The 27109-nt window shown below is 44.8% G+C and overlaps 1 protein-coding gene across 12 annotated transcripts in view; it reads left to right on the top strand.

Annotated features, from left to right (window-relative positions):
• Positions 1-400: 400 nt before the first annotated feature.
• Positions 401-27109, top strand: part of LOC117588130 (neuronal acetylcholine receptor subunit alpha-7) — a 72775-nt gene continuing 46066 nt past the window's right edge. For 8 of the 12 annotated variants that reach the window (XR_004574098.1, XM_034279212.1, XM_034279211.1 and 5 more), the window contains exon 1: positions 403-1213. Coding sequence is in view for 10 of the 12 variants with exons in the window: in XM_034279212.1 (XP_034135103.1) it covers positions 1147-1213 (67 nt within the window). In the remaining 2 variants the exon portion in view is untranslated. Of the gene's footprint in view, positions 1214-27109 lie in introns of all 12 variants that reach the window. The other 4 variants (XR_004574097.1, XM_034279219.1, XM_034279220.1 and 1 more) reach the window with 2 other exon arrangements.

The following is a 27109-nucleotide window of genomic DNA, read 5'->3' on the forward strand; positions in this document are numbered from 1 at the left end:
AGTTTGAAGTTCGAGGTTGAAGAAAGAAGGGCAAAGAGAAAAGTTTTAAGAAAATGTTGGTAGTTTTTGTTTAGTAAAGTTTTAATGGAGAATTTCTACTTATTACTCTGTTTATTATTCTCTACCAAAAACTTATTTTTATATGTAATTTCTTCTCTATTTTCTAACATTCACAGCTAAAAACATAAAAAACTGAACGAAACAACGATACTAAACTGAACTTAAGGATATCAACAAGAAAGAACAACAACAACAACTGCTACCTAAGGTTTCTCAAGCTCCAAACAAAAAACAAATAAGATACAAAACCAAATTCCTAAAATAAAGGAAAAAACAAGTGCAAATTATGTAAATTATAGCAAAAAGCAAATACGCTAAGGGGAAAGTTAGGAAGAAAGGCAAAAGAAAGCGAAAGGAAAGAGAACTCGTCAAAGAAGCGGCAGCAAACAGAGAAAGAGAGAGAGAGAGAGAGAGAGATATTCACAAAAAGATCTGTGACCAGGCAAGCCGGAAATTAAATCTGCAACGTTGCTGCCCCCAAAAGACCGACCTGGAGCCCCGACAAGACCTCAAAGACCAGACCCCGAAAAGGAAGAGAAAGCCGCAGCAGCAGCAGCAGCAGCCGCAACCGCAGCAAAATCCGAGTCGAGCAAACGGAACACGCGTGCCAAATATTTGCTCAAAAATATAGTAGAATAAAATAATAATCAAAGCAGTTGGAGGAGAGGCAGACCAACAGCATACCAGGAAATTGAGAGATTCATTCGGGAGTAAAGTGAGAAAATAGCGGGACACGTTTCATGAGCGCTGAAGCACGTTCAGAGGGAAGCAGGGAAGGGCCACGGACCGCCTTCACCGGCGGCCATTGTTGACACTCTTTCTCTGTGAACTCTGACCCTCCGCTAGCGCGTCTCCGGTCCAATCGGGAGCTTTTTGTCTCCAGCTGCCGCCGCTTTTGTGCTAATCATCGCGGACACTGCAAACGACCACTGACGCCCTGCCTGAAAAGAGGTGACGAAGGGGAAGCCCTGGCCAACTATTTAACCAAGGCGACGAGGCAAGGATTGCAGCAGCAGGAGCAGCAGGCAGTCGGAGGTCAGGCAGCTATTCAACCCAAGAGGCAAGCGAAGCAAGCAAACCAAGGACATGGACTCCTCGCTGCCGTCGTCTCTGTCGCTGTTTGTCCTGTTGATCTTTCTGGCGATAATTAAAGGTGAGTGCAAACCCTCTTCTACGCTTTTGTTTGTCTTTCAACCGAGAGAACTGAAAAGAACTTTTCCTTTTCTGATTAAATTGCCGGGAGAAACTCTGCGTTCAGAGTGTCGCTCAATGGGTGGGAAAATTGTTGCACTTTTCACACCCACCTTCAGTTCATCTTCCATCAACTTGAGGATAGAACGAAAATCTTTCCGCCGTCGCCGCAGGCTAACATTTGCGTTAACAAGTGCTTTGGGTTTTCCCCTAATGCTGCTGCATACATCCACCCCCCTCCACTCATGTACCACTATCAATTTCAAATGTGTAATCTTTTCCAATGCCCCTCTTCCCTTGCGCATAAATCTTTGCTTGCAAGGTGACACTCCATGGCCCTGCGACCCTCTCTAACATTATTCAATTCCGCATCCGATTTTTCAATTTCCTTGTGAGCATTTTTACGACGCTTTAAGCAGACGAACAAACGCCACAAAAAATGTAAAAAAATGTAAAAAAATGTAAAAAAGTTGTAAAAAAAGTCAAAGCCAAAAAGCACACAGAAAACCACACTCTTGTGTTCAGATGTAGACGTTTGTATGTTGTAGCGGACTGTGGGTATGGGGGTATGGGTGTGCCGCGTACATTCGGGAAATTCCCACGCGAAGCGGACCATAAATTCACATGGAGATCGCCCAGAGCCAAACTTGGCCATATTTTTAGTTTTCACTGTTCGCTGAGCTGCTCGGCAATTGCCAGGCAAAAGCGGGCGGAAAAAAGTTGCAAAAACAAAGATGGTGAATAGACCCAGACAGACAGACAGACAGACAGACAGAGAAAGAGAAGGGGCAGACGAAAGGCAGTGGAAGTAGGAAAGCAATGAGAAGATATATTCAAGTAGAAAAAATACAATTGTCATACGGAGGAGCCCCAGGAGCCCCAGGAGCCCACACTTCAAATCCGCCATCTGCTCCCCAGAGGGTACTACACCGTCTCCACCTCCTTGAGTAGGAGAGAAAAAAACACATGCGTTTCCTTCAACTCTCTTTCCTCTTTGCCCACTCTATAAAGGGTATACTCGTATCTGTCCCTTTTTTTTTTTAAGTTGCATCGAGAGTTGAAAAGTTTTCCTTCTTTTTTTTTTTTTTTTGTGCCGTGGCGTGGCGTGTCTTTCGCAAAATGAAGTCTCATGTGCCCCGCTGTTGACAAAAATAACAAGCTGCGCCATGGCACGGTGCTCGGCTCTGTTCGAGTCAATTCTCTAGTCGGTTCTTGCTGCCAAGTGTTTCCACTTTGAGGCGACAGTAGGGATGCTTCAGTCAGGAAACCCAACACAATCTTTATTCCTATAAATCCATCTAAGGTTCCTTGGGAATCTGACTGCAAATGATCAATATTTAATGTACTTTCTTCACACTTGAAAAAGCAAAGCAAGAACAATTTTGGAAATCAACTTCCGGCTTAAATTTGCTTCCACATCCTCGATTTTCCATTATGATCCCGCTGCCACACTAGCACTTATTATGCTGTGGAGTTTTGTGGGTAAAACAACAAAAGCTTAATTCTTATCGACGAACCAATCAATTAATCCTAATTGCTTCCTCTCTGCCTTTTTGTCTGTGAGATTCTGGCCAGTGGAAACGCATTCAAAGTATCTGCCTCTGCTGCGTGTGGGCCCTTCTTTTCTTTGGTGCTTCGTGCCCCGTGTCACAGGTCCTCGGCCTGAGCCCATTGTCTTGTTGTCGCTGAAAAGTTATTACTTAAGCATCGCTGAGGGAGTTGACGAGAAAATCTTTGACTTTGTCCTGACCTGTGCTCTTCAGTGCTCTGTACTCCCTCTGCTCTGTGTTCCCGCTGCCTCTTTGGTTTCCGTTTCTGTTTCTCCGACAGAGACTAATGAAGACACAGCCATCGCATCGGTCGTCGGATTGGATTTCGTTTGGCAGCAAATGACAAATATTTTCAATAAGCTGCCTCATCGCAGCCGAAATCAAAGTGTGCACTGATTGGAAAATCAGCAGTTGGGAAATTGCCGAATGGGTCGCTGCCAGAGTACAATAATTCAGCGTTCAAAATTGAACGTGAAGTACCCATTAAGCTGCACACAGAAAGGGTATATTGTTTGAATGAATTTTCCTTTCAGCTTACACTCCCAGACATCCGACTACTGGGTATCGTATAGTCGTTGCAGTCTTTTATAGCTCTTCCTTGTTGTTTGGCAGTTGGGAAACGCATAAATTGTGCGGCATTTCGGGTCCTGTCCTGACTGCAGCACCTTGACACTGTCAAGCGTTGTGGGACTGAAGACTGCGACTCCAGCTTCTGTCGTCTGTGTGCTTATATATGACCAGGACATATATTTTCTTTTTAAGACATTTTACGCATTTTCGTGCATTTAAATGACATAAATTTCTATTGGATTTGCGTGGCAAAGCCACGAAGCAGCGACGACTCTCTGCTCTCTGGTGTGTCCCTCTCGTTAAGCATTAATTTACATTTATTTTCACGCTGGCCCAAGAAACGGGAGCCATTGCTTGGCCACAGTATTTATATATTTGTTAATATCCTGAAAGATAACGGCTCCACGCAATGTAGGAAACTTCCTCTAGGTTCTGGCCTAAGCCCAACTTTTAAATTTCATACCCGGCCTCGTTCCTTCTTGCTTTTTCCCTCTATGTGTGCCAGGTAAAGCGGATAACCCACACCAGACTGCGTCTCTGACTCTGACTTTGGCTTTGGCTTTGGCTCCGGTTAGAGCTTCCGGCTCTGTTTCGTTCCGTTCCGTTCCGGTTCGCTCGGTTCTCCCCCTTTTACGTGCACGCAGGAGGAAGTTTCAAGGTTGTGTTGCAGTTGGAGCAGGACGAAAGTGGAGCAAGTTGCGGCAGTGCAAGGAAAACAAGTTTTAGTTACGCGCTCAGCACTTCCGTGGCGCCAGCGACAAGGGATAACCTTGTCCCAGCATTGCACCCACACAGATCTAGAGATGGGCGCGTGAACAGCCACATTCGTGAGTCACGTTGCCACCTCCATGGTTCGTGTTTAATCCCCGAGCTCCTCTAAATCTGCGACTACCCTTGGGGGCACCTGTAGGCATCCTCCTCCAGCCAGCAACGGCTCCCAGTTCCGCTGCTCATTGTCATCCTTGAATGACTCAGCGATGCCGCCACAAAAGTTTGCAAATAAGTATCTTTTATACCGCCAATCCCAGTGCCTCCTCCACCAGCCCCTTATACTCGTAAAAAAATACACACACAAGAAAGAGAGAGAGAGAGAGAGAGAGTGTGTGGGAGAGAGATAGAACTTAGTGCCTGCGCCTAAATAACCGTAAACAGCACTCGTGGGCCCCCAGACAACGATAGGAAGTGGGGAGAGACACTGAGAGCGGGGAGAATGGAGGGAAGAGCAAAGAACAGAGAAGAAACAAAAACTTGATAAGCATAAATTTGCTGTAATTTAACGCATTCAATTACAAAAACAAAACAAAATAAAAAGAAGATGCTGAAAACAAAAAGCAAGACAGAAAGCAATAATAAAGCAAGAGGAGAGGGGAAGGCAGACAGACAGCGGAGGTGGGTGGGGAAGGGACAGGGACAGTGACGGGGACAGGGAATAGGAGTGCCCTGCAAGCTGCGCGACTTACTTAAAAATGTCATAAAAACGAAGCAAGTATCAAGAGGGGTGGACACTGAAGCGTGAGGGCTAAGGCAAACACCTCACCGTATCCCACCCGCGTCTTACCTTTGCTGCCCTCCCATTCCCTTCTTGACTGTACATTTTCTGTTTACGATTTCGTCTTACATTTAACATCGAATTTTCCTTAAAAAGTCATTGGCATTTGCAATCAGATGCGTTAGATCTTGTTTCCATTTAAACCTTAATTCGAACTTACACACAAATCTCTCAAATGGTTATGGTTCTGTGCACAAAAGACGGAAGACTAAACCTCTAAACGTTCTCCTGAAATTGATTCAAGTATTCAGTCATAAAGTATGGTCAAGCAAATAGAAAAGAAAACGACAAAGCAGAAGACTGTGAAAAATGAATCATAACTATCCTTCCTGCTTGATAGTTTTTTAATAAATTTCTTAAATATTCAAATATCAAAATATTTATATGCGCTACTCGAAAAGTTTAGGGCTATGTTAGGAAACCGTTTCCCATCGACTGTCTGTCCTTCTGGCCCTCCAATTAACAATCATTTCATTTTTACAACCAATCGCTAATATCCCTCTTTGAGTGTGTACAAAGTTTGTCCATTAAATTTCAATCTATAAATCATTACGAACATAGCATAAAAGGCGTTTATTGATTGTAAAAATAATGAAAGAACTTTATGAATACTTTGACCGAGGGGTTTAATATTTAAGTTCTACGAAATGTTCGAATATTCTTAATTGTAAATGATAAAATGATATTTAAATTATCCCTGAAATGGTACCCTCTTCATAACATCCATCTCCTAAATGTATCTCTTAGTAAGGACATCCCCTGATGGCACAGAAATGATGGGCCAGAATTGAAGTGTGTTTTCTGGGGCTGTTTGCCAGACACTTCAATGCCCCCCAAATCTCTCAATACTCGTACTCCTAGCGGCACTCCCGTGCACTAAAAGCCGTTGAGCAGAGGAGCGTTTAACAAGAAAAACAACAAAACGGGTGGAAAAGAGTAGAGTTGGTCCGTTTTGGCGGCACCTAAGCGCGATGCCCTATAAACGGTAAAAAATAATTGTGCCCCTGGCGACTGCAAAGCGTATTACAAACAGGCAGAGGCAGAGGCAGAGGCAGCCCGACGGTACAGCGCTGGGGCGCCCTAATGTATGCAGCAGCAGCAACAGCAACAGCAGTGGCAGTGGCAGTGGCAGCCAATACGAGTGTTGAAAACGGCAGCCAAAATGAAAGTGAATGTATGTGCAGGGGCCACAGACTGTGGGACTGTGCCAGGCCAATTGACTGACTTGAGTTGTCTCTAGTTTTGCCCAGCAAAAAGCAAAATCCACACCGACAACCACCTCCGCAGCCACCCCCACCACTCCTGCCCCAAAGCGTGTCTGTCGGAAAAACAGACAGAAAGAAAAACATGCAAATTTCGCCAGGCTGGCTGGCTGGCTGGGCTGGCTGTGTGCAGGAGTTGGAAGAGGCCTCCAGCGAATTTTACTTTGTTGTGCGTCGAGATATTTGCATAGCCCCATAGTCCTGGATCCTGGGTACTGGCTCCTGCTGAATCCCGTCTCCATGGTGACATTAACAACGTGAAGCGTGTGCCGAGGTTTTGTGGGTCGGCAGGTGTGAGGCTCTGCTCTGTGTGCTCCCTTGAGCACCAATTTGAGTTGAGTTATTTCGCCATATAATGAATTAAAATCTGGAATTGAGATTCGTATCGCATCCAGTTTTGCCTTTTCAAGGATATTCGGGGATGCGCATGTTTATTCCCGTTTCTTTTTGCGCTCAATTCCAGGAGAGAGCAACAGAGAAGAGAGAGAGAGAGTCCTGAGAGAGAGAGAGAGAGAGAGAGAGTCGATTGCGTGGGTGCGTAGCTCTTTCACTCAAAAGTTCAAGTTCTGTTATGTTCTGGCGAGTTTCATTCAATAGATTTTCTCTGTATATGTATACCAACCAGAGTGTAAGCTACGTCCTTTGTTTTTCCCGTGTATGGGTAGACAGCATCAAGTGTGTGTATTTTCCTTTTTGCTCTCATAATTGACAGACAGATGAATTTTTGATTTGCCTGCCGTCTGGGGGGAGAACTTTCCACGTGCCCGTGCCCGTACCCATAGCCATTTCCATTTCCATTAGCTGCTGTCAACAGTTGCTAGAGGAGAAACTGCAGTTCGTAAAGTGCGTTGCTGTGTTCGGGAGGCCCCAAACGTTTAATTGAGACCAAAACGGCAGCGTTTTAATTAAGAAATATGCGCACAGACAGCGGTGGAGGCAGAGGCATTTCGAGGCATGCTGCAGAGGCAGGAGGCATGGGTCAGAGGTCGGGATTCCTCGTGCAATTGTCATGGCATCCCGCAAGCATGTCAAGGATGTCGACGCCAACTCGTCGTTGCTTGTCCTCAGCTTGTTACTGCAGGTGCATATACCCTGCACATGCCACATGCCACACCACACTACACTACACAGCAGCACATCTCACCGTCCTTCAACCTGGTAACCTCCTAACCAACCTAAAAGCCAAATGGCGTTTGTCGCATCAGCCGCTCGTTAGTCAGGCGGGGGTTTCCCGGCAGCTGGTAGCAGCTTAGAGGAGCATCATCTAATCGACATGGCACTGGCACTGGCACTGGCGCCGTTTCCCGTTCTCTTTAACGTTGCCGCCACCAACATCCTCCTGACTAAGTACCAAACAATGAGCAGTGCCTCCTTCGCCTCCGTCTCTGTCTCTGTCTCTGTCTCGGTCGCCTGTTTGGTATTCATGTGGGACCCAGGGCTATGGTTATGAGCGACAACGACGATGATGGGGCTGCCCAAAATGTTGATCGCTCAACCACTAAGTGAAATGTGTGCTCAAGGAAATTTGTGGGGTTTGAAAATGAAGAATGGAATATGATGGTGGCAAAAAAACAGGTCTGAGGCGAACCCTTTCTTTAGGGACTTCCAAATTTAATGTTTGCTAGATCGGTAGATAGTTCTTCGAGGTATCTGAACTTCAATGTGTGACTTGATTTGTGGTAGTGCCTTTCCTCCTGTCAGCCCTCCTCCTCCTCCTCTGGCAACAGAAAGCGACAATGTCCATTAACAAAACACAAAATGGAAAACCCACTCGAATCCCGCGCCCCCACTGAATCTGTGGCTCCTTTTTGCACGCGCTGCATGCATGTGTTGCTCTGCGGCGCACCTTGGCCCCTTAATGTATGCAATAAAGCTCAAGTGTAGACCGTCCTTATCCCACCCACACCCACACCCTATACCCCATACCACATACCCATGCTTGACGCCAAATCCTGCTCCACTGATGCTGTTGCAGGCAGCTCGTGTGGCGCACGGCTAAACTCGGTCCCATAGCTAACCTTCACTTTCACTCACACTCGTGTGCGTGTGCCCCAGTGCCCCCCGATCTGTGTGCCGCGTGCGTGTGTCACATTGTTGCATTTCACGTACTATATTGCATTGTTGTTTCACCTTCTTCTTCATCTGTGCACCCTCCTGTACCACCCAGAACGTGTCTCTGTCGCTGTCGCACTCGCTCTCTCCATGATTCCGACAAAGCTGTTGCAATGTGCAAAATGTTGCTGTTGAAAAGTCCTTGTTGTAATTACATTTTGTTTTACTCGTGTTGAGGTTTTTTGTACTCTCACGACGACCTTTTTTATTTCTCCCCTCACTCTCTGCTAGTCTTTGTTTCTCTTAGTTGCAGGGTATACTCGATGTGAAATGGTTGGGTCTCCATTTGGAATTGTTTTCTTTGTGCCTTACCTTTCTTTTCAATATACTTTGCTCAGTTGTTTATGCAAGTGGCACGTAAGGTGGGGTGGGGCGATGATGATGGAGCACAGAGATGGGGCTGGAGGCGACACTGAGTTTGGGGATCCATGAAATTCATGCGTGATTTTTATTGTCGTGTTGTGTGCACATAAAATCATGTTTATGCATGTCCCATTCTCGTTTCGTTTCCCTCTGTTCCACTCTCGCTCTCTCTCTCTCTCTCTCTCTCTCTCGCATGGATAGCAACAAGTTACAACAAGTTACTACATGCCACGGCGTTGGGATGCCATGTCAATGCCACGCCCCAAATGTGGCACTGTAAAATTGTAAACTTTATTGAATTTCTAGCATTTTATTGTGTGTAAAATTTATCGTTTCAATTATTCAGCAAAATAGAGTAGAAAAGAGATGGCTACACAGAGGCTGGAATAGAGAGAGAGAGAGAGAGAGCGAGACAGAAAGATATCGCATACGAATGCGAATAGGAATAATTTTGTATATTTTTACAAAAGGGACAAGACCTTGACTGAATGATTGCTTGGGAACTGGTGGAGAATACGAGTATACCGCATTGACTTTGACATTTATCGTACAGAAAGAGCAGAGGCAGAACCTATATAGAACGAACCTCACGAATGTCCAAGGATTGCGACTGGTTGCGAGGTCCTTCCCACGTTCTCTTCTGTGTGTGGGTGTGGGTTTTGGTTTCGTTGCGCTGCGTGTGGAATGAATACATATTGAGCAGGTGAAACGATACTGACAGATTGGAATTGATTGTTATCTACGATGAAACGAATGGGCCTGCCTCCTGACTGCCTTATGCCTGTCTCCTCCATTGCTTCTAGGGATTTACTGGATCAAAGGAAAACGAAACGAATCGTGGCAGACCGTCTGGTTGCTTTAACAGCATTCAATCCATTAAAAGTTGTCCCCAGTCGCCAGTGCCCCGCTGTGCTCCGTTGTTGTGTCTGCTAATTAACATTTAATTATAGTTCGAGCTTTCAGCGGGATGTATCGTAGTGTGTCTGATGCAGTGGATGTGGGAAATGGGTCAAGGTTGAATTGGGTCAACTACAGAAGCATCAGCTACTTTTGAGTTGTTTGGTATTTTAAGTGTGTCTATCTGTTTCAGTCTCTCCTCTCAGTTGTGGCATGTCCTTCAGGTCCTGTGGGGGGCAACGACAGTTACAGTTGCAGTTGCATTTAACGTTAGATTGTTGGCTTACAACTAAAAGCTTTTCACGGCATTAAAGCCCATAGCACACAGCCGCAGCAGAAGAGATAGAGAGAGAGAGAGAGAGTGCCATGAATAGAAAGTGAATTTAATGGCTTGAAAAATTAGTTCTTTGTAAAGGATTTTATCCCCTGGACTAAGGATGCTTTTCTGTGGAATTGCTTTTCTATTTACTGAATATTTTCGTGCAATGTTTTGGAGTATTGCACCATCGGAGTAACGAGTATCTATCCAATTTCAATCGGAAATCGTTGCACAGAGAAATACACTTGATTTTTATTGCTGACTCTCTCTCTCTCTCTGCCCTTTGCCCTCTTCGCTCACTTTTAATATTATGAGATTCCACTGCCTCCAACTATCATCGTTCAACACTCTTGCTCCTTCCCGCTCTCTGCTGCTGCTGCCTGTCTCCTCCCACGCATCCGTCAAACAATCTGATGACTGAATCTCTCTCTCTCTCTCTCTCTCTCTCTCTCTCTCTCTGAGCAAAGGCAAGGGAAAATATTGCAAATGTAATATGATTGGTGATGGTTGATGGTGTTGCTCATACCAAAAGGGTGGAGGAAGGTGAATGAATGGTGGGGAAGGGAGAGTAAAAGGCGGAGGCGGCTCTGCACACTCGACGTGCGATGCCAAATAAAAAAGAAAGCAGAAATTAATAGAAACATTTGAAGGTCGACCTGATGAGTACCCTTCAGAGCGAGCTTAAGGAAGGGCAATCTGTGATGAGATATTTCAACAGCAAGGCATACAGTAGGATGAGTGCAAGAAAGAACAACAGAAATGAGACTGCAATTGTTACTTCCTTGCACCACATTACAGGGTATCCCACTCCCACTCTCTGCCTGCATCTCGTTGGGCTTCCAAATTGATTGTAAATGCCAGGGTAAGCCGATGGCGGCGGTTGAATGCCAGAATACTTTGTGCCCATCCGTCCTTCCGCGTCAACCAGTTCTCTTCACCAACCGACTTTCAGTCTCAATGTCTGACTGCATATGTGTATGTGTGTATGTGTATGTGTGTGTGCACATGTGTGAGTGTGTCAATGCTTGTGTGCATGTGTTTGTTGGCAATTTCCGCTTCTACATTTCCGTTCGTTTTGTCACGTAGTTTATGAATGAATTTAACTGCCGTCGGTGCCGATGACGGCGACAACGACAACGACAACAACGACGACTCGTCGGCAACATGGAAGGATGTAACGGGGACAGAGACGAAGAGCGGAAGAGGCTGCCATAAAGCTTGTTGATATGTTTTAATGAGCACTTTTTACATGCACATGAATCGGTCGCTCTGGCTCCTTTGGTCCCCCCTTAGGTACTCTCGCGTGCCACTCGCATGGGAAGCTAAAAAGCTTGCAGTCAGTCAGCCAGCCTCCGCCTGCCCAAACAACTGAATGACACTCGTTGCATTTAAAGGCCGCCTCTCAAATTGCTGGCTTGCAACTTAGGCTTTTGCTCACTTGACACCCGCCCAGCCTCCGACCATGCCTCCCACGCTCATGACAAAAGACTTGGCCGAAAAAAAAAAGTTTTTTAATTACATTTTTCATTTCCTCTTCGCGCCACATTACACAGTATACGCATATGTGTCCCGTCCGTTCGAATGGTAGCCATAGCCAGAGGAGAAGGGAGGAGAGTTGTGCGGTTTGGACTCGCGATTGGCCGCATTTATTCTGACATTTTTCGAAGCCAGAATAAAAATGACAAAAAAGGAAAGAGAAGAAGAAGCTTTGCCTTATTGGCAAACTGAACTGAACTCTTTGCTGTAATATCCTTTAAAGTATCCTGAGAGATTTCTGTATGGCATGATTTAGCGATTGCCCTGTCACTCTTACTGCTCTACTCCTGCCCTGCCCTGCCCTGCCCTGCCCTGTTTGTTGTGGTCATCCCTTTGTACGTGTAGATGATGGCCAACTAGTTAGCCGTACAGTTGCCGTACAGCAGGGAGGGCAGAGAAGTCTCTGCAGCAACAAAGCTGTCAATAACAAGTGTAGCCAATATGCTACTGAAGATGCTACCACAGATGGGGTGGCCATGGCCGAGGGTGGATTGAGGACCATCGAAATCTGTATCTAGTATTCCCATTAAAGCACTTCCGTTTCCATTGTACATTCCCGTTTCCGCTTTGGCAAACTTCTTTGACAACCCTCCCTGGACTTACTTTATGTTCTGGTGCCATACTTTGTTACTGTTGCTGGTTTGCTCAGCCAAAAATCCATCGACAACTTGTTAGATGTTGGAGCAATGGCTGTAGTGTGGCTTTCGTCTTTGGTCCTTGGTGCCTCACAGATAGAGAGAAATGGCCGGGATATGGGATATATGTATGTGTGTAGCGGTTAGTGGTGAAGACGGTCAGCCGCAAAACGATTTATGTGCAAAGAACACACAGAGAGAAATTTTAGGGAAGGAATTACTGGCAAAGATTCTAGAGCAGTCCATTTTCTTTCTCTCTGTGCACGCTGCTCAACTTTATGGTTCTTCTTTTCTGTTGGTGTGCCACTGCCGCTGGACTGACTTAAGCTCAGGGATACACTCGGTTTGATTTCTCATTGGTCTTCGTCCAGTCGTGGCTACACGTAGTCGGAGCTGGGGCCAACGGCATTTTACTTATGAGTGTCATGCGTCGCAAAATCTCTGCACAGCTCGCAAGATACATTGCCATGCACACAGCAAAAGAGCGAAGGATGCCACAGATACACAGGAGATGTGTGTATTTTTTTTCGGTTGGTTGGTTTGTTGGTTGCTTTTGCTTTTGCTTTTGCTTTGGCTGCTTGCTTGAGGGAAGAGTCCTGTTCAATGCATGTCAATTTGTTGTTTCTTTATCCGGCCCTACGACATGTCACCACCACATGTCTCTGCCTGTTTCCTTCTCTTCTTTGATTCTAAAACCGTGAAAATCGTTTATGGCCGAAAGATCTGATCAAAGTCCGAGGCATTTACTATATTTATGTGATTTGCATGCGGGCTTAGAATTGCTTCGTAAACTTGCCACACTGCCACAACACACACCGATCATGCGGGTGTCCCTGAACCCTTGGTACTTTGTAATGCACTTCCCCTTTTGCACGTTTCCCACAGTAAAAGGTATATACAGAGACAGAGAGGAGGACCCACAGCAAGACAAAACTCCTGCAAAAGGCTGCGAGAGGGAACAAGTTGTGCAAATTTATTTGCGTTTATCTTTGTGCCAAAGTTTTTGGTTAACGTGTTTGCCATTGTCAACAACTTTGTTGTGGCCTGTGCTCCATGCACCGCTCAACCCCCCTACCCTCTGCTACGCCCCCTATGGTAGTACCATCTTTGGAATTGCAATTGCTTTTGCCAAGTTTTCTGGCCAAACTGTTTGTTTTGTTCGGCGCGTGCACTTTTTTGAGTTTTTTTGGTTTTCTCTTTTTCATCGCTCGTCGTTCGTTGTTCGTTTTTCGTTGTTCGTCCTTTGGTTGGTCACACCCCCTGGCACACAGCTTGAGCCCCAGCCTAGTATCAATATTTGACTTGTTGTATTGCCGGGTTGGAGAGCGTTGAATTTTCCCCCATTTTGCCGCATCACGTTGGGCATTTAAGTCAAGCGTTCAATGTTTTATCCATGCTCGATTTTCTACTGGTGTGCCTGCATGTCCATCTCCACTTAGTATCTAAGGATGGGATATCATCCCATCCCACACACACACACACACATCTTAATCTATGTTTTGTGGCTTTTGTATTTTCAATTTTGTTGGGCAAACAAAAACCAATTGCGAAATGCATTCAAAATGTCGCCCAGAAAGTATTTCCCTTGCATTTTATTTGCACATTGCGCTCTGATTGCTCCAAAAAATAACACAATTCGCATACAATTTATTGTAAGACTAGAATTTCTTTCATTTAATTGATTGGAATTGCAGTCCAGGCCAAGTCCCACATACGAGGGTGTGAAAGAAGGGTCAAAGCTGGAGTAAAAATTGTTGACAAATGGAATTCAATATGCAATGTAATGCGATGCCATTCAATTGGGCTTATGGCAATGGCTTAGAGTCACTGATGAGAGCTCTCAAGTGCAGTGCATATCATAGCTGTAAGGCACTTATCAGAGATTTTGTTCAGTTTGCTGCTGCCTGTCTTACACTTTCGAAACGTTCCGTATGCCTGCAGTTTTAACTTTGTTAAAGAGAAATTAAATTTCAGAAATTCCTTCTAATCCAATCTAAAACTTCTCTTTGAATATTTGTAATATTAAATGTTCGGAACGATTCGAACTCGTTTTCCACGCAATTGCTCCGGAGATACTCTCTCTCCAGTCTTCAGTTCGATAATCGGTATGACATTTACCATTAAGGAAGTGAAGCATCTGCCAGTCTGTCTGTCTATTCCATAGCCATGGCCATGGCCATTCACACTGCGCGCTCTATGCCTCCATAAATGTTAACTGTATTACCCCAAACATACACACACACACACACCCACACACGTCCAGAGTCCAGGGTTTTTTTTGCTTGCTCGTATATTTAATCAGCTTTCGTTTTACCTTTCTTTTACTTACAGGTAAGTGCTCATATCCTTTCGCTGTCAACTTTAAACTGCAATTTGTGGCACTGAGGGTGAGGTGAGTGAAAGATGGAGCGGAACGACGACAAAAAATGTCGCAAAAAGAGCCCCTAAAAAGCACACACACCCATCCTTATGGTGTATGTGAAAGTAATAAAAAAGAAACCTTGACATAAACCTTAGAGATATGAGCAAAAAGTATGCACATCTAACGCACAAAAAAGTCTAACAATAACTGGGAAGAGCACTGCCAGTGGCAGTAGCAAAAGGCATGAGTAGAGCAGCATCAGGGGGGGAGAAGAGCAAGGGGTGTTCCTGTGGTGGCAGGAAAGAATGAGGAGGCAGAAGCAATCTGCCTCAACTTTCGGTAACAAGTTTTTGTTATTGTTTTCATGTTCGTGTGCGTGTGTGTGTATCTGTGTGTGAAGGCAGCTGTCAAAAATCAACGCAAACGTCAACGCTGAAAAGCTGAAAAAAAAAAATAAGGAAGAATGAAGAGACTATCGTTATAGGCCGAACTTCGGAATACACTTTGAAAAAAAAAAAAAAAAAGATTTCTTTGGCAAATATTAGATATGGTAAACAGATTGAAAATAATATTTCGCTGGAATATACATAGTTTAGGGAAGAGTGAGAATTAGTAACCAAATCAGCATACACCTTTAGGCAGGGCATACAGCACACAGCATGAAAGAAAGAGAGAGTGAGAAAGCATGGGAGGCGTTGGACACATGTTGAAAATGTCAAAAAGTAGGCAACATGTTGTGTGGAAAGCCGTGTCCTCCTACCAAAGCAAACCAAAGCAGCCAACCCCCTGCTGTTCCGCCTGCTCCAGCCTTATTGTATTTGGATATTTTTATAAGTTTACTACAAAACACATACTCGTCTGCACGGCCTAAATATACTGTTGGTGGGGGTTAGTAAGGTCGCAAGAAAGCTTTAAAAAACATCTCCTAACATCTTGCCACCGGTTTTTTGCTCTGTGTGTGTCGTGCCCCCGCTTGTTCCGTTGTCAGCTGCCAACTATTTTCCGTTGGTTGTTTCTTTTCTTTGGGGCAAAAAGCACTCATTGATTTTTATGGCCAACGCCTGCCAAGCGGCAAGTGGCAAGCGACAAGCGACAAGCTGCACGGACTTGTCTGTCCAAAGATAATCGTTGCTTTTTTCAATATAAATATAAGTTTATAGATACAGAGAGAGAGAGAGAGATGTTTTCAGATCAGTATTGGTAGACTCTTTATGAGGTATTTCTTATTGATGGTTATCGAACTTAAGACTCGCACTTGTTGAGGTTCGAAAATTGTTGTAGCTTGAAGATTTCCATCAGCATAAAGTTGAAAATGAATTGAATTTGGTTAAGGCAAAGTTCTGATTAAAGTTTTAGTTAACTGAACTTAAGATCATGGTGTGAATTTCGTTTACATGGAACCTTGAGTTATAGTGGCCTAACAGACATAAGAAAGGGCTTGAAGCTTCCGGGAATACCTCAAAAAGATTCTCAGAAACATAACCAACGATGGGACATATTCCTAGAAAGCCCATCTCTTAGGTTTCCTCGCAAACGCAAACAATGTTTTACCCCCTTTTCCTTGTGGCTCCTTCTTTTTTTTGGGCATTGTGTTGACTTTTTGATTATTTGGCTTTTAGTTGATTATAAACAGGAGGCGAAGGATAGGCGAGGGCAGGGAGATTCTTATTCATTGAGAGAGTCACACACACACAGAGTCACACAGAGGAATACAATGGATCCTTACCCACACTTCTTGGTCGTACTTGAGACCAGGGACAAAAGGCTTGGGCTTGGGCTTTGACTTGGGCTTGGGTTAGCCATGAGAAACGACAAACGGAACTGTGACAAAAGGGCTGATCTGCTGTAAAATACAAACTCCCTCTTGCTCGGCCTTCTCCGACTGTATCCTTGTCATACTTTATCAGGTTGGGGGCTTTAAGTTCGCCTCGTTTCGTGTCATAAAGCTGGACAACCGCTGGTACTGGTAGTGGGACTGCTGCTGGGACTCGTTTGGGTGCGAATCAATTTAACGCACGCACGAGTTCGCCTGCCAAATCAAAGAGAAAATTCCCCTGGCAATGGAAACTATCTATTGGGCAATGAGGCTTGTCAGTTGTTGTGTTGCTCGTCCCCCTTTAATGTTATCGCGTCATTATCATTATCCTCCTGTCTCCTCTGACGCTTTAAACTTTGGCACACTTTTGGACGTTGCTCAGATAAAAGTTAATCATGGCCACAGAGGAAGAGGCGGGCAGCGGTCTGATTTCAAGTAGAAACATCCACAGCAGACACAGCGTGTACTTCAGTTTAGTTGTGTTTTGTCTAGCGAGGGTCGTTGGAGTAGTAATGCCAGCAAGCTCCAATAGTAAGCTAATCTCCTGGAGCAGCCCTCCCGCTTGAGAATATTTTTTGGAAATCATTTTACAGCAAATGTTGCTTGCTTCCCCGCTGCTGCCAAACGCACGCATACGAGCCACCACCGAAAAATACTGCGACCTCTAACCTCCGTGGCATCCTACCCCAACCTACCTTCTCCCACCCGTAACATCCCTCAGCCCTATCCAACGCTCGAGCAAGAACAAGACACTTGCGATTTAGCTTCCAGTTTGAGTTTCTTTTTTCCTTTTCTTCTTCCCAAAAGTGAATTGGCTTAAGCGGTATGTGGTGTGCATGTGTGTGTGTGCGCGCTTATCCCGGGCTAACTGAAACTCGATTGGATGTAGAGCCAGAGCCAGAGCCAGAGCCAGAGCCAGTACGGGTACCGGTATGAGGGAGCATGTGCCCTTGTCCCAAACTTAAACGCTGAAATGAACAACTTTTTGCGAGAAAGAACATCAGCAGCAGCAGGAGCAAAAAATAACAACAAAATAAAATCCACATAAATTATATACATTTTGTGTTGTTGTCAACCATTACGTTACGCTACGTTACGTCGAGCGTAGCGGAGCGGCATTTGTGTTACCTTTTTCTGCATGCCTTTTCTTTCCATTTTGTTTTCGTTTTGCTCTTTTCGTTGCCATTCTCTCCCTGGGTTTTCGCCCCTTTGTTTCAGTCTTGCATTTAAATTAAGTCTAAATGTCGACAAGAGGCTATAATTGTTGTTGCTGTTGCTGTTGCTGTTTTTGTTCCGGCTGAATGCCAGCCAGGGTTGTCACAGTTAACGAGACAACAGGTTTTCGGGGGGCAAATAAAGTGTACCATTTATAGTTGATGTTCGCATCGCATACTTTCGACTTTCGGAAGCTCCATTTGGGGTGTGGAAGGAACTTCCTTAAAGATTTCGCCGTGTGGGAGGTCGGCGCCGGTTAATGCCGCCTGACTTCTGGCAGCTGCGCAGCAAAAACAGATACACCCACACAGACACACATGTGCTCTTCTTGGGTAGTTTTTTTATTGACATTTCAAACGCTCGGTGGCTGCGTGGCCATATTTATTTTCAATTTAACTTTAATGCTCGCGTGCTGCAAGCCACCAAATAAGAGGGCGGGCCAGAGCGGCGGCGAGCACTTCGAAAGCTTGTTGCATGCCCCGCTCTCATTTGTCCGGTCAAAGTAATTTATGGCCACAACAGCAGGGACAGGCAGCAGCAGCAGCAGCAGCCGCGGATGTCGGTAGTAAAGTTAATGCCCTCGACCCGAAACGAAGTTTCGGAATGTAACGAAAAAAAACCAAAAACTGACCCTCATCATAATTGAAATGCGCTAAAAACAAAATGCTGCAAAAACTTTATAATGGAAATATGTGTCCCCCCCACACACACACAAACACACAGATACATAGAGACAAATGAGACAAAGGCCTACCGACATGTCGGCCATTTTGGAAATACCACAGAAGAGAGTCCAGAGTCGATATAAATGATGTCCCACAACAATCATTTGGGTTGCATCTAGATTCTGGCCAAAATAAATTACCATGCGGATTGGCTTTCAGGTTGCTTTTGAGAGGGGAGTTAGTAGCTTGGGGGGAGTTTGAAAGCTCTAATTTGTAGGCTGCTGCCAAGCCTGAAGATTACCGGACAGAAATGAGAAAGATTATCAAAATTAATGACTATTTATGAAACTAAATCTTTCACAGGAATATTTTGTAATTTAATTACTTTTGACTTTCATTCAAAATAATGAAATGTATTTCAATTGAAATTAAATATCCCAAAAACTCGGACAAATTTGGCTAATTGCTTGAGCCGACTCGGCAGGCTGCTGCTCCTCCTCTCTTTCTGTATCTCTGTCCATGTCCTTCCCCCCCCTGTGTCTTATGCTTTCACAAAATGCCAACAATTATTTAACTGTATTCAACGAATAATTCATAAATATTTCATGACTTGCATGTCACATTTTGTTGCCCTTCGCCTGCACCCACTCACTGCCTGTTGGCGAGCAGTAAAACATTCTGTGCCGAAAATTGTTCATTTAAATTTTAATTGCTTTATAAATGCTAAAAAGTCCTTGAACTTTTTGCGTAAGAGTGAAAGTGCTGAAGCTCTCGGTCGGGCGGTAGCTCAGGTCATGTCTCGCCCACGCCTCACAGCATTCTCTCGCAACTCATAAAATATGATAAAGCTGCCCTTGGACCGCCCCGGCAAGAGGCAAAAGAGGCAAACATTTTCGCTAGTTTGAAGCATTTTTTGAAATGAAAAAATTTCAACCACTCTCACTGTGCACGAGTGTACATGTATATGTATACATACTCGTACATTCATATACATATATATATATATATTAATAAAATGTTCACGCTCAACTTTGGCAACTCGGGAGGCTGGGAAGACAAACAGTAGCAGTGGGCCATTTAGCTGCAATTGTTGCTGCAGGCCAAAGCACAGGAAGGACAGCGGTAACATCGCGTTACGGAAGGCTTTTGGGTGGCTAGAGGCTCTGGGCTGGGACTGGGGCTGGGCCTGGTGCTGGTGCTGAGGTTCCTTCCTGGACAAACAATAGATACGAGGCTTACACACATTTATCCCCTTACCCATGGCTCTCTCTGTGTGCTGTACATTTATAATGAGTTACACAAAACGATGTCCGTTAGGTGAATACTTGAGCAATTTTCAAGTGTGTGCAGAAGTTCGCACATTTACCCCATGGGGTACGAGAATTTCCTCTTTAAGGGGTTGAAGATTATGATAATTTCGACTCATGTTTGGTCAATATGTTTGTTCCCCTTTTCCTTTTGTGGATGATTTCTGCAACTTGGCACTTTCTTACTGCCTTTTGCCTTTCCCCCACTTGATGCTGTGTTGATGCTCTGTCATGCCATTTGTTTTCATTGTTTGTCGTTTTGGAGAGGCGGAGAAAGGGTGAGAGAGTGAGCGTGTTTCCAGCTAAAGTGGCAATTAGAAAGTTTTCTTAAAAACAAAAGCTGCAAAAGCAGCAGCTGAAGGGGACGCCCTGAGGGGAACTCTTTCCAAGGTGATTTACACCCGAAATGCATGGGCCTATGCCAAATTAGCCTTGGCGTTGCATGCCACCAGTCCGCCATTCCTCCCAGTGTGCCTGTGCTGGTATTAATTATGCATTATGCCACACAGCAGTGGCAGAGTGCTCGGCATTCTGCAGCAGTTTCCGCATACCCAATGCGACCAACACCAACAAAAAGACAGGCAAAAGGTCAGTCAGCAGGGGAACACGTACCGCAAATGATTTCACTTTCAGTTTGCGGAAGGAATTGCCAAGAAGATTTAGATTTTAGAGACTGAATTAGGACTGGCGTGGCGGACTTGCAGATTTTTAAAGCACAAAATATCGCTCTCTGCCACTCCACCACTTTACGACTTCCATAAAAAGAAAAGCTCACGCATCTACCTCTCATTGTTCCCACTTAATCCAGAACTCTTGAACCTTTTTATAGTTTCCTCTTGATGCCACAAACTCCTGCTGCCTGCTGCCTGCTGCCAGCTGGTTCCAGCTCTTATCCCCTGCCACAGGCATTCCATCAGGTGTGAGGTGGAAAACGAGAAAACGCAATTCGATTTCTGTCGCCATTTTCTCATGAAATTCCTCTGTGGCTGTGTCTGTGCCTGTGCCTGTGTTTGTGTGCGGTATACTTATGCCTCTCTGGCTTATGTGTGCGTGGATTGTTCCCCCATTTCCTTCCATTTGCAGCTCTTTTATTATGTGTATTTTTTATTGTATTATTCCTTTTGTTGGTTTTGGCTTTGGTTTGGTTTTTCAACTTCGTTTCACGCTTCAGCGGCATAAATATATAAATTATTAACTCACGACTTACACACACACACGCACCCACGCATGTGTGTAGGTTCTGGCATCGTCTGGTATGGCGCCAGCCCTTTTTCCTTTGTATACCCTTTGCCTTTGGGGGGATATTATGATTACAAAGAGATGCCTGGCGTGAACATTACATATATCCGGAATAGATAGAGAGTATCTAAAGCTTCGCTCTACTTTCTTGTTATTGGTTTTGGCTTCCATCTTTTGGTTACACCTTGCCGCATATTTTCTTTTTCGCTCCCCACCGTTTTTCTTATTGTTTTGTATTATTTGTAGTTATTTTTGCAGCCCTCTGTGGGGTGTCTGCGTGTGTCTGCATGATTTATGATCACACATTTATAGTGCTGACAATTGAATGATATTTTTACCAAATGCTTTACTCTGCTGTGCTGGCCGGAGGCCAAAGCGAATGCGCTTTGATCGATGGTCCTGCCACCCACCCACCAGAGATGCAGAGGAGCCTAGAGAGTAGGCTGGGGAGTTGATTTGTGTGACATTTTGAAGTGACATTGTTTTCATTGCGGCATTGTTGACCAGAAGCAGAGAGGCAGAGGAGCAGCCCTAGGCAATATTTATTCGTACGCATACAAATATGCCCGATGATATATGGCCGCGTGGCGGTGGGGATACACAGTATCTCTATTTGAATATGCAAACAAAAAACTCGCGTATTAATTCAAAAAATGAAATACGTCTCCAATTTTTGGTCGTTAGAAAAGTGTTTTGTAAAGCACTTTACTGAAATCGAAACGCAGTTTGTTGGGGGAAATTACAGAAAAATCTGTGCATGGATTTGTGGCACTGATCGTTGCAGTAGTTCATGGAAGAAATGCTTGATACATTTCTTGACCAAAATATCCAGAGTGAAACGCAACTCTTTTCCTTTTCAGCAACATTTTTACAGTTTTTCGGCTTATTATTTTTGATGCTCGGAAAACGCAGAGCAAGAAAGAACGACTATTGGCTTGGAGTCTAGACACTTATCAAAATACCATTTAAAAATTCCTTTTGCCAAAACATAAAAGGAAAGGTAGAAATAAACAGAGAGAGAGAGAGAGGCAAGGAGAGACGAGCCAAAAAGATGTTTGTTTGTGCAATTTCAATTTGATATAAAATGTAACCATTGGGAAACATAAATGTCATTTGAGATAAACGTAAAAATTGCCATTTGATGATGTTTTTGGTGGGGAATTACATGCAGCCAAAGAAGGAGCATCAGCAGAAGGAGCATAAAACAAGACTGCGCAGGGAAAATAGGGAAAAACAAGCAGACGAGCAGATGGGGGGAAAATGTAAAAAAAAAAGTTATGGCCCAAATCGAAGCACAAAGCAGGACACCTGACGACAGTAAAATTTAATCAATTGTGTCGATGATTTCCTGTCTCGAGCAGCACTTGAAATAATTGAAATCACACAAAGTTGAGAAGCTAATTTGAATGAGTCTCTTCTGTTTGGCGGAAGGAACTGAGTGTTTCCTTTTGCACAGGCCATTTGCATTGGGTTTTCACTTTTGTGAAATCATTTCTCATGCCAGGTAACTTTTCTTTCAATCGTGAGTTAGCGAAAAACCAAACAGTCTTTGATTAACACATGACTCCTGACTTTGGGTGTTTAACATTGCCTTCATCGTTCAGTATTCTTGAAGGAATACTCGTAGCACGTCAATGACTGGTGTCGGGGCAGCATTATCCCTGGCAGAACTATATGAAGAATGTTTTATTACAACACGTTGAACATTTTCCGCTACAAATGAGTGTGTGAAAGAGGCTGGCAAACAGTCAGGCAGTCAAGCAGTCAGACATTTGTGCGTGTCAGACAGAGTTGTCCCCCCTTTCCCGGCTAATGCGTGTGTGTCTTGGGCCGCCAGCCTCCTCCTCCTCTTCTTTGTCTGGAAATCGGATGCTGCTGGGTCGGAGGCGGCCACACAGAGGCATACAAAGTGAGTTATGAAATGTTGACAAGACATTTTATTGTACACACACACGAGCACTAGCACTAAATCCAGCCACTGCCACTGCCACTGCCACGGGGCATGACTATGTACAACAGTTGCACAACCTACAGCAACCCTTTCAAAATGTACGACTGTGGTACGTGGCAGCATGTAAAGATGTCTTATTACAGCAATAAAGTGACCAGAACACGAGAGTTGAGGAATTTATGACTTGAAGCAGTGTGAAGGCCGAATTATCTATCTCCTGATTAACGTGTCGTATGTGTAATAAAGTCCATGCTACAGATGCATAAATTAGCTGAAGCAACGGCGTTGCTCAGTGGGAGTTTGATATTCAATGCTCGGTGAAGCAGTTGACGTGTGACTCGCCGCCGACACAACTATGGTGTATGAGCAATCTAGTTGCAAATGAATGCACATTGCTCATACGTCATGTGGGAAAAGAGGAAAAGCATGTTACCCGCGAAGCAGCTGCGACATGGCGAGAAGCTGACGTTCCCCCCTGCCCCTCTCCTTCTCTCTTTATAATTGAAAGTATCTGAAGGGTAAAATGATAGATGCGAAATGCTTTCCATGTACATTGTGTATAATATATATGTATGGTTTATGATGGGTTTCGAGTTCAATCGGCCAGCGTTCATTATTTAGATTTACTCTACTGGAAAGTGCTCGCTCCTCTGTTTACTCTTCCCTTTTGGGCTTGCCCCACTTGCTCTTTGAACTTGTCCAGCATTCAACATTTTTGTTTTTTGGTAATTTTCACTTTGACCTTTTCTCTCTTGGGTCCCAGAGAAGGACTTGGGAATAAAATTAAATACGTTCGCGCTGCAATTCGCGGGCTTAGCTGCCCTCTCTCTCTCTCTCTCTCTGACACTCGTTTAATGTCTGTTTTATGGGGAGAGGCTCTCAAGTCTCGCACTTACTTAGGCCGGGATAAGGACGCTGGGCGAGGACTGTAGCTCGGTCCTGGGGCTCACTTTTAAATTCAAATCCGCGGACCTTGACACATTTTCAGCTTGGATTCGCATTTTACTTTTCGCCCTTTTGCCTGTTCTCACTCTCCTCTGCTTTGCTCATTCAGAGGAGGCTTTCAAAGGGGCTTAGGGAGTAAAAAATACAGAAAGAAAGGAGAAACCGAGAAAAGAGACATTGGTTCGTTGATTGTTTTAATTTCTTGTGTAAACATTTGTGGGGGACCTTTAAAGGGTTTGCCTTCCCTTTGAAGATGGGGCTGAAATTGTAGTGACCTTCACCCAAAAGGTTATTCAGGGCGGGCGGCAGGTACAGGGGCGTCGTCAAGTGTCAAAAATACCTTCAACACGTGCCCAGAAAGTATGCAACACAAAATTCTAGGCGTCAATGAGGGAGTGTGTGGGTGTGTGTGTGTGTCTGAGCCCTTGGCAGTCGAGTGTCATCAAAGTGTCGACGACGAAGCTGCCGCCCAAGGCACTTAAGACATTTGCGGCATGTTGCATCCTTCACACCGCCCCTGCATACGGCACCGGCCCCCCTCCGCTCCTCATTAAAGTAATTGAAGTGCGAGGCACGAGACACGAGACAGGAGACAGGAGGCAAGCCGAATGGGCTACGAAAAGGTGTTAAAAATGACAGCGAAATATGTGTTTGTATGTGTGTTTATCTATGCCTCACTGAATTCTTACCCACCGAACATGTTGCGAGGCATTAAAATCATTGTCAGACGAGGCCAAAGGATAGAGTAGCGTAGAGCAGAGGGGCTAGAGGTTAGAGGCTGGAAGCGTAGGCAGCGCTGTGTGCATTATGGCCATCAATTAAGGTGGAAGCGGAATTGTGTTGACACTTGGCTTGATGCTAAGTAAAGGCCCCAGAAAAAAAACAGAGAGCCAAAAAGAGGGAGAGAAAGAAGAGAGAAAAAAATGTGAGAACATAAAATATTTACGAGCCATAATAACAAAATGAAATCGAGAAAAATGAAAGCAATAAACAGGGCTCAGCTGTTTGGGTGGAGAGACGGGATGACCAGGGTTCCAGGCGATGGCTTTGGCCATATAGATCCATACACATTTATTTATTTTATATATATTTTCATTTGCCATAAACTAACACTCGAAAAAGCTGGTCAGCGTGCAGACTTGGACACCTTAGACACCTTGGGCCACCCGGCCGAGTGGTTGGAGAGTAAACAAGGCCATAAAAGTAGAGATCAATTCCTAATGCTCAATCAACTAAGAGTGGAATCCTCTCAAGAGCTTCCCAGCAAATTGAAAGACAGTTTCAGGCGATAAAAATTCTCTGAAGGGAAAAATTGATAACAGACTTCATTTCTCTAGGTAGGATTGGGAGTCCAGTTAGTCCCTCTGCTCTCCTTGTGTGTGTGGCAGGCAGCACATAAATCTGTTGGCAGGTCTCTGCTGCTCTGCTAGTACTTGTATGACTTCCTCGTGGGGCAACTTTTACTCGCACATTTGTGGGGCGAAAGTTTATTGAGGCCAGAACAGAGCTCTCTCCAAAACTTTGTCTAATTATGCGCAAAAATCCCCCCTCGAAGTGACCATAAAAGGGGCAAAAGTAGACAAGTCATAAAAACCAGAAAGAGAAGAGATCGCAAAAAGGTTTCGACTTGGCCAAAAACTTTTGCCACATTCAAGGTTGGAGCTACAGAGAGCGGGAGAGAGAGAGAGAGAGAGAAGGTAGGGGCAAGATGCAGGCGAAAATGTTTTTGCAGCACGTTAACAAATGCGTGTCGTGGCTAACTTTTTAATTACGTTTAATTAAGACTGGACCATAACGCCAGTTACAATGGCGATGGCCTGGCCAACGCTCTGGCACTCTGACTCTGCCACTGGCTTTGGCTTTTGGCTGGGGGTTGTCAGCTGTTTGCCAGCGCCACAAAAGTTGAGTAAATAGGCGAAAGCGCTGAAAGTTATGTTACATTTTTGTCCGCTGCTCCCTTCCTTGCACACATCTGCTGTCATAATTAAGTCCGAGTGCTGTGGGTCGCCCGCCCAACCCCTGACTTTGACCAACTCGAAATCAGTTGAGTGCAGCAGCTGTCTCTGCAGAGAGTCTCTGCACTCACATGCAGAGAGACAGAGAGGCAAACAAAGCGTTGTACAACATCATTAAATTGTTTTCCCTGGCTGCATGTCGGTCTGTTGCTGTGCCACAAGACTCCATCTCCAGCTCTGTGTCTCTGTGTCTCTGTGTCTGTGTCTGTCTTCATCTGTGTCTCCTTCCACATGTATGTATATTTGTACACAGAGAATGCATATACAGCTATCGCTTTCGTATTTTTATTTTGATCACGAAATTTATGTTTTGAAAGCAACTCTTTGGATGCCAGTCGCCGTCATGCCTCATGCCTCATGTGTGTGCAATGGAGAGAGAGAGCAAAAGCTGCAGCTGAGCATGTGGCAGTAAGTAAACATAATGCAGTATGCTGCTAGATACGATGCCATAGATGCCAGCAAGCTGTCAAAAGTGCTGACACAACTTCAAGTCTTCAATCCGAGTAAATTTGAAATTCTAAATTAAATGCAAAGGAAAAGGCGAGGGCAAGTCGCAAGACGCAAGGCAAGCAAATCCTCTTTTGCAAGCACTCAAATGAATGTTAATTTGTTTTAATTGGTTTCGAGTTGTGTTGTGGCGGATCCTTGTCAATTTACAGTGGCAGGAGGCAGCTGCAGCAGATTGTTGCTCCAAAAGCCAGAAGCTAGTGTGCCATCTCTGGCTCTCGCTGTCTGCTGTCTGCTGCCTGCTGTCTCTAATGCCAAAAAAAATAACACAAGTACACTACGATGTATGCTGCTCCTGGCTCCTCCTCCTTGTTGATTCCTTTTTGCTTGCTTGTTTGCATTTCTGCTCAATGAAGTGCATCATCATCATCATCGCTCGCTTGCTCGCTCGCTCGTTCGCAGTTGTAGAAAAAAATTGGCATTGGTATCGACAGTGGGACTGCTGGGGCATTGTCATGGCACATCAACTGCATTTAGAGCTCTCGGTGGTGCTGCTGCTCCTCCTGCTCTCCCGCACTCTTCCTGGTCTGGGTCAATGAGTCAATCTGGCAATTTACACTCAATTGCGCAATTAAAGAGCAGATCCTTCACAGCACTCTCTCTCTCTCTCTCTCTCTTCAAACACTCGCGTAATAATTGTGTGACAAGGTCGCTCGTTTTTTTTATTAACGTAAATTGCTTGGCCAGTTAATAATAATCAATAAACCTGTGGTTGGCCCTAACCTTTAGTGGTCTGTGCCTGAATGGCTTGCGCTCGCTGCCATTGAAAGGATATAATAAAAATTCCGTTGCATACAGTGGAGACCTCGCCCACCTGCTCCTGACTGAGCTCTGCTGTGTGTCGCTATGTGCCAATCGATAAGCTCTTTGCATAGAGCGAGAGACTGGGGGACTGAAGGTCCCCGAGCCACCTTTTCACAAACTTTAAATGAAAAACTTTAAGTGCTGCAAGGCATGTGAGTCGTCCTGTGTCCCTCTTTTCATTGCCTCCATCCTTGCGTATCGTACATGTGTGTGGCTTGCTCTTTCCCCTGCTCTTATGC

This window comes from Drosophila guanche, unplaced genomic scaffold (assembly GCF_900245975.1).
Source record: "Drosophila guanche unplaced genomic scaffold, DGUA_6, whole genome shotgun sequence".
In the NCBI taxonomy this organism is placed as follows: domain Eukaryota; kingdom Metazoa; phylum Arthropoda; class Insecta; order Diptera; family Drosophilidae; genus Drosophila; species Drosophila guanche.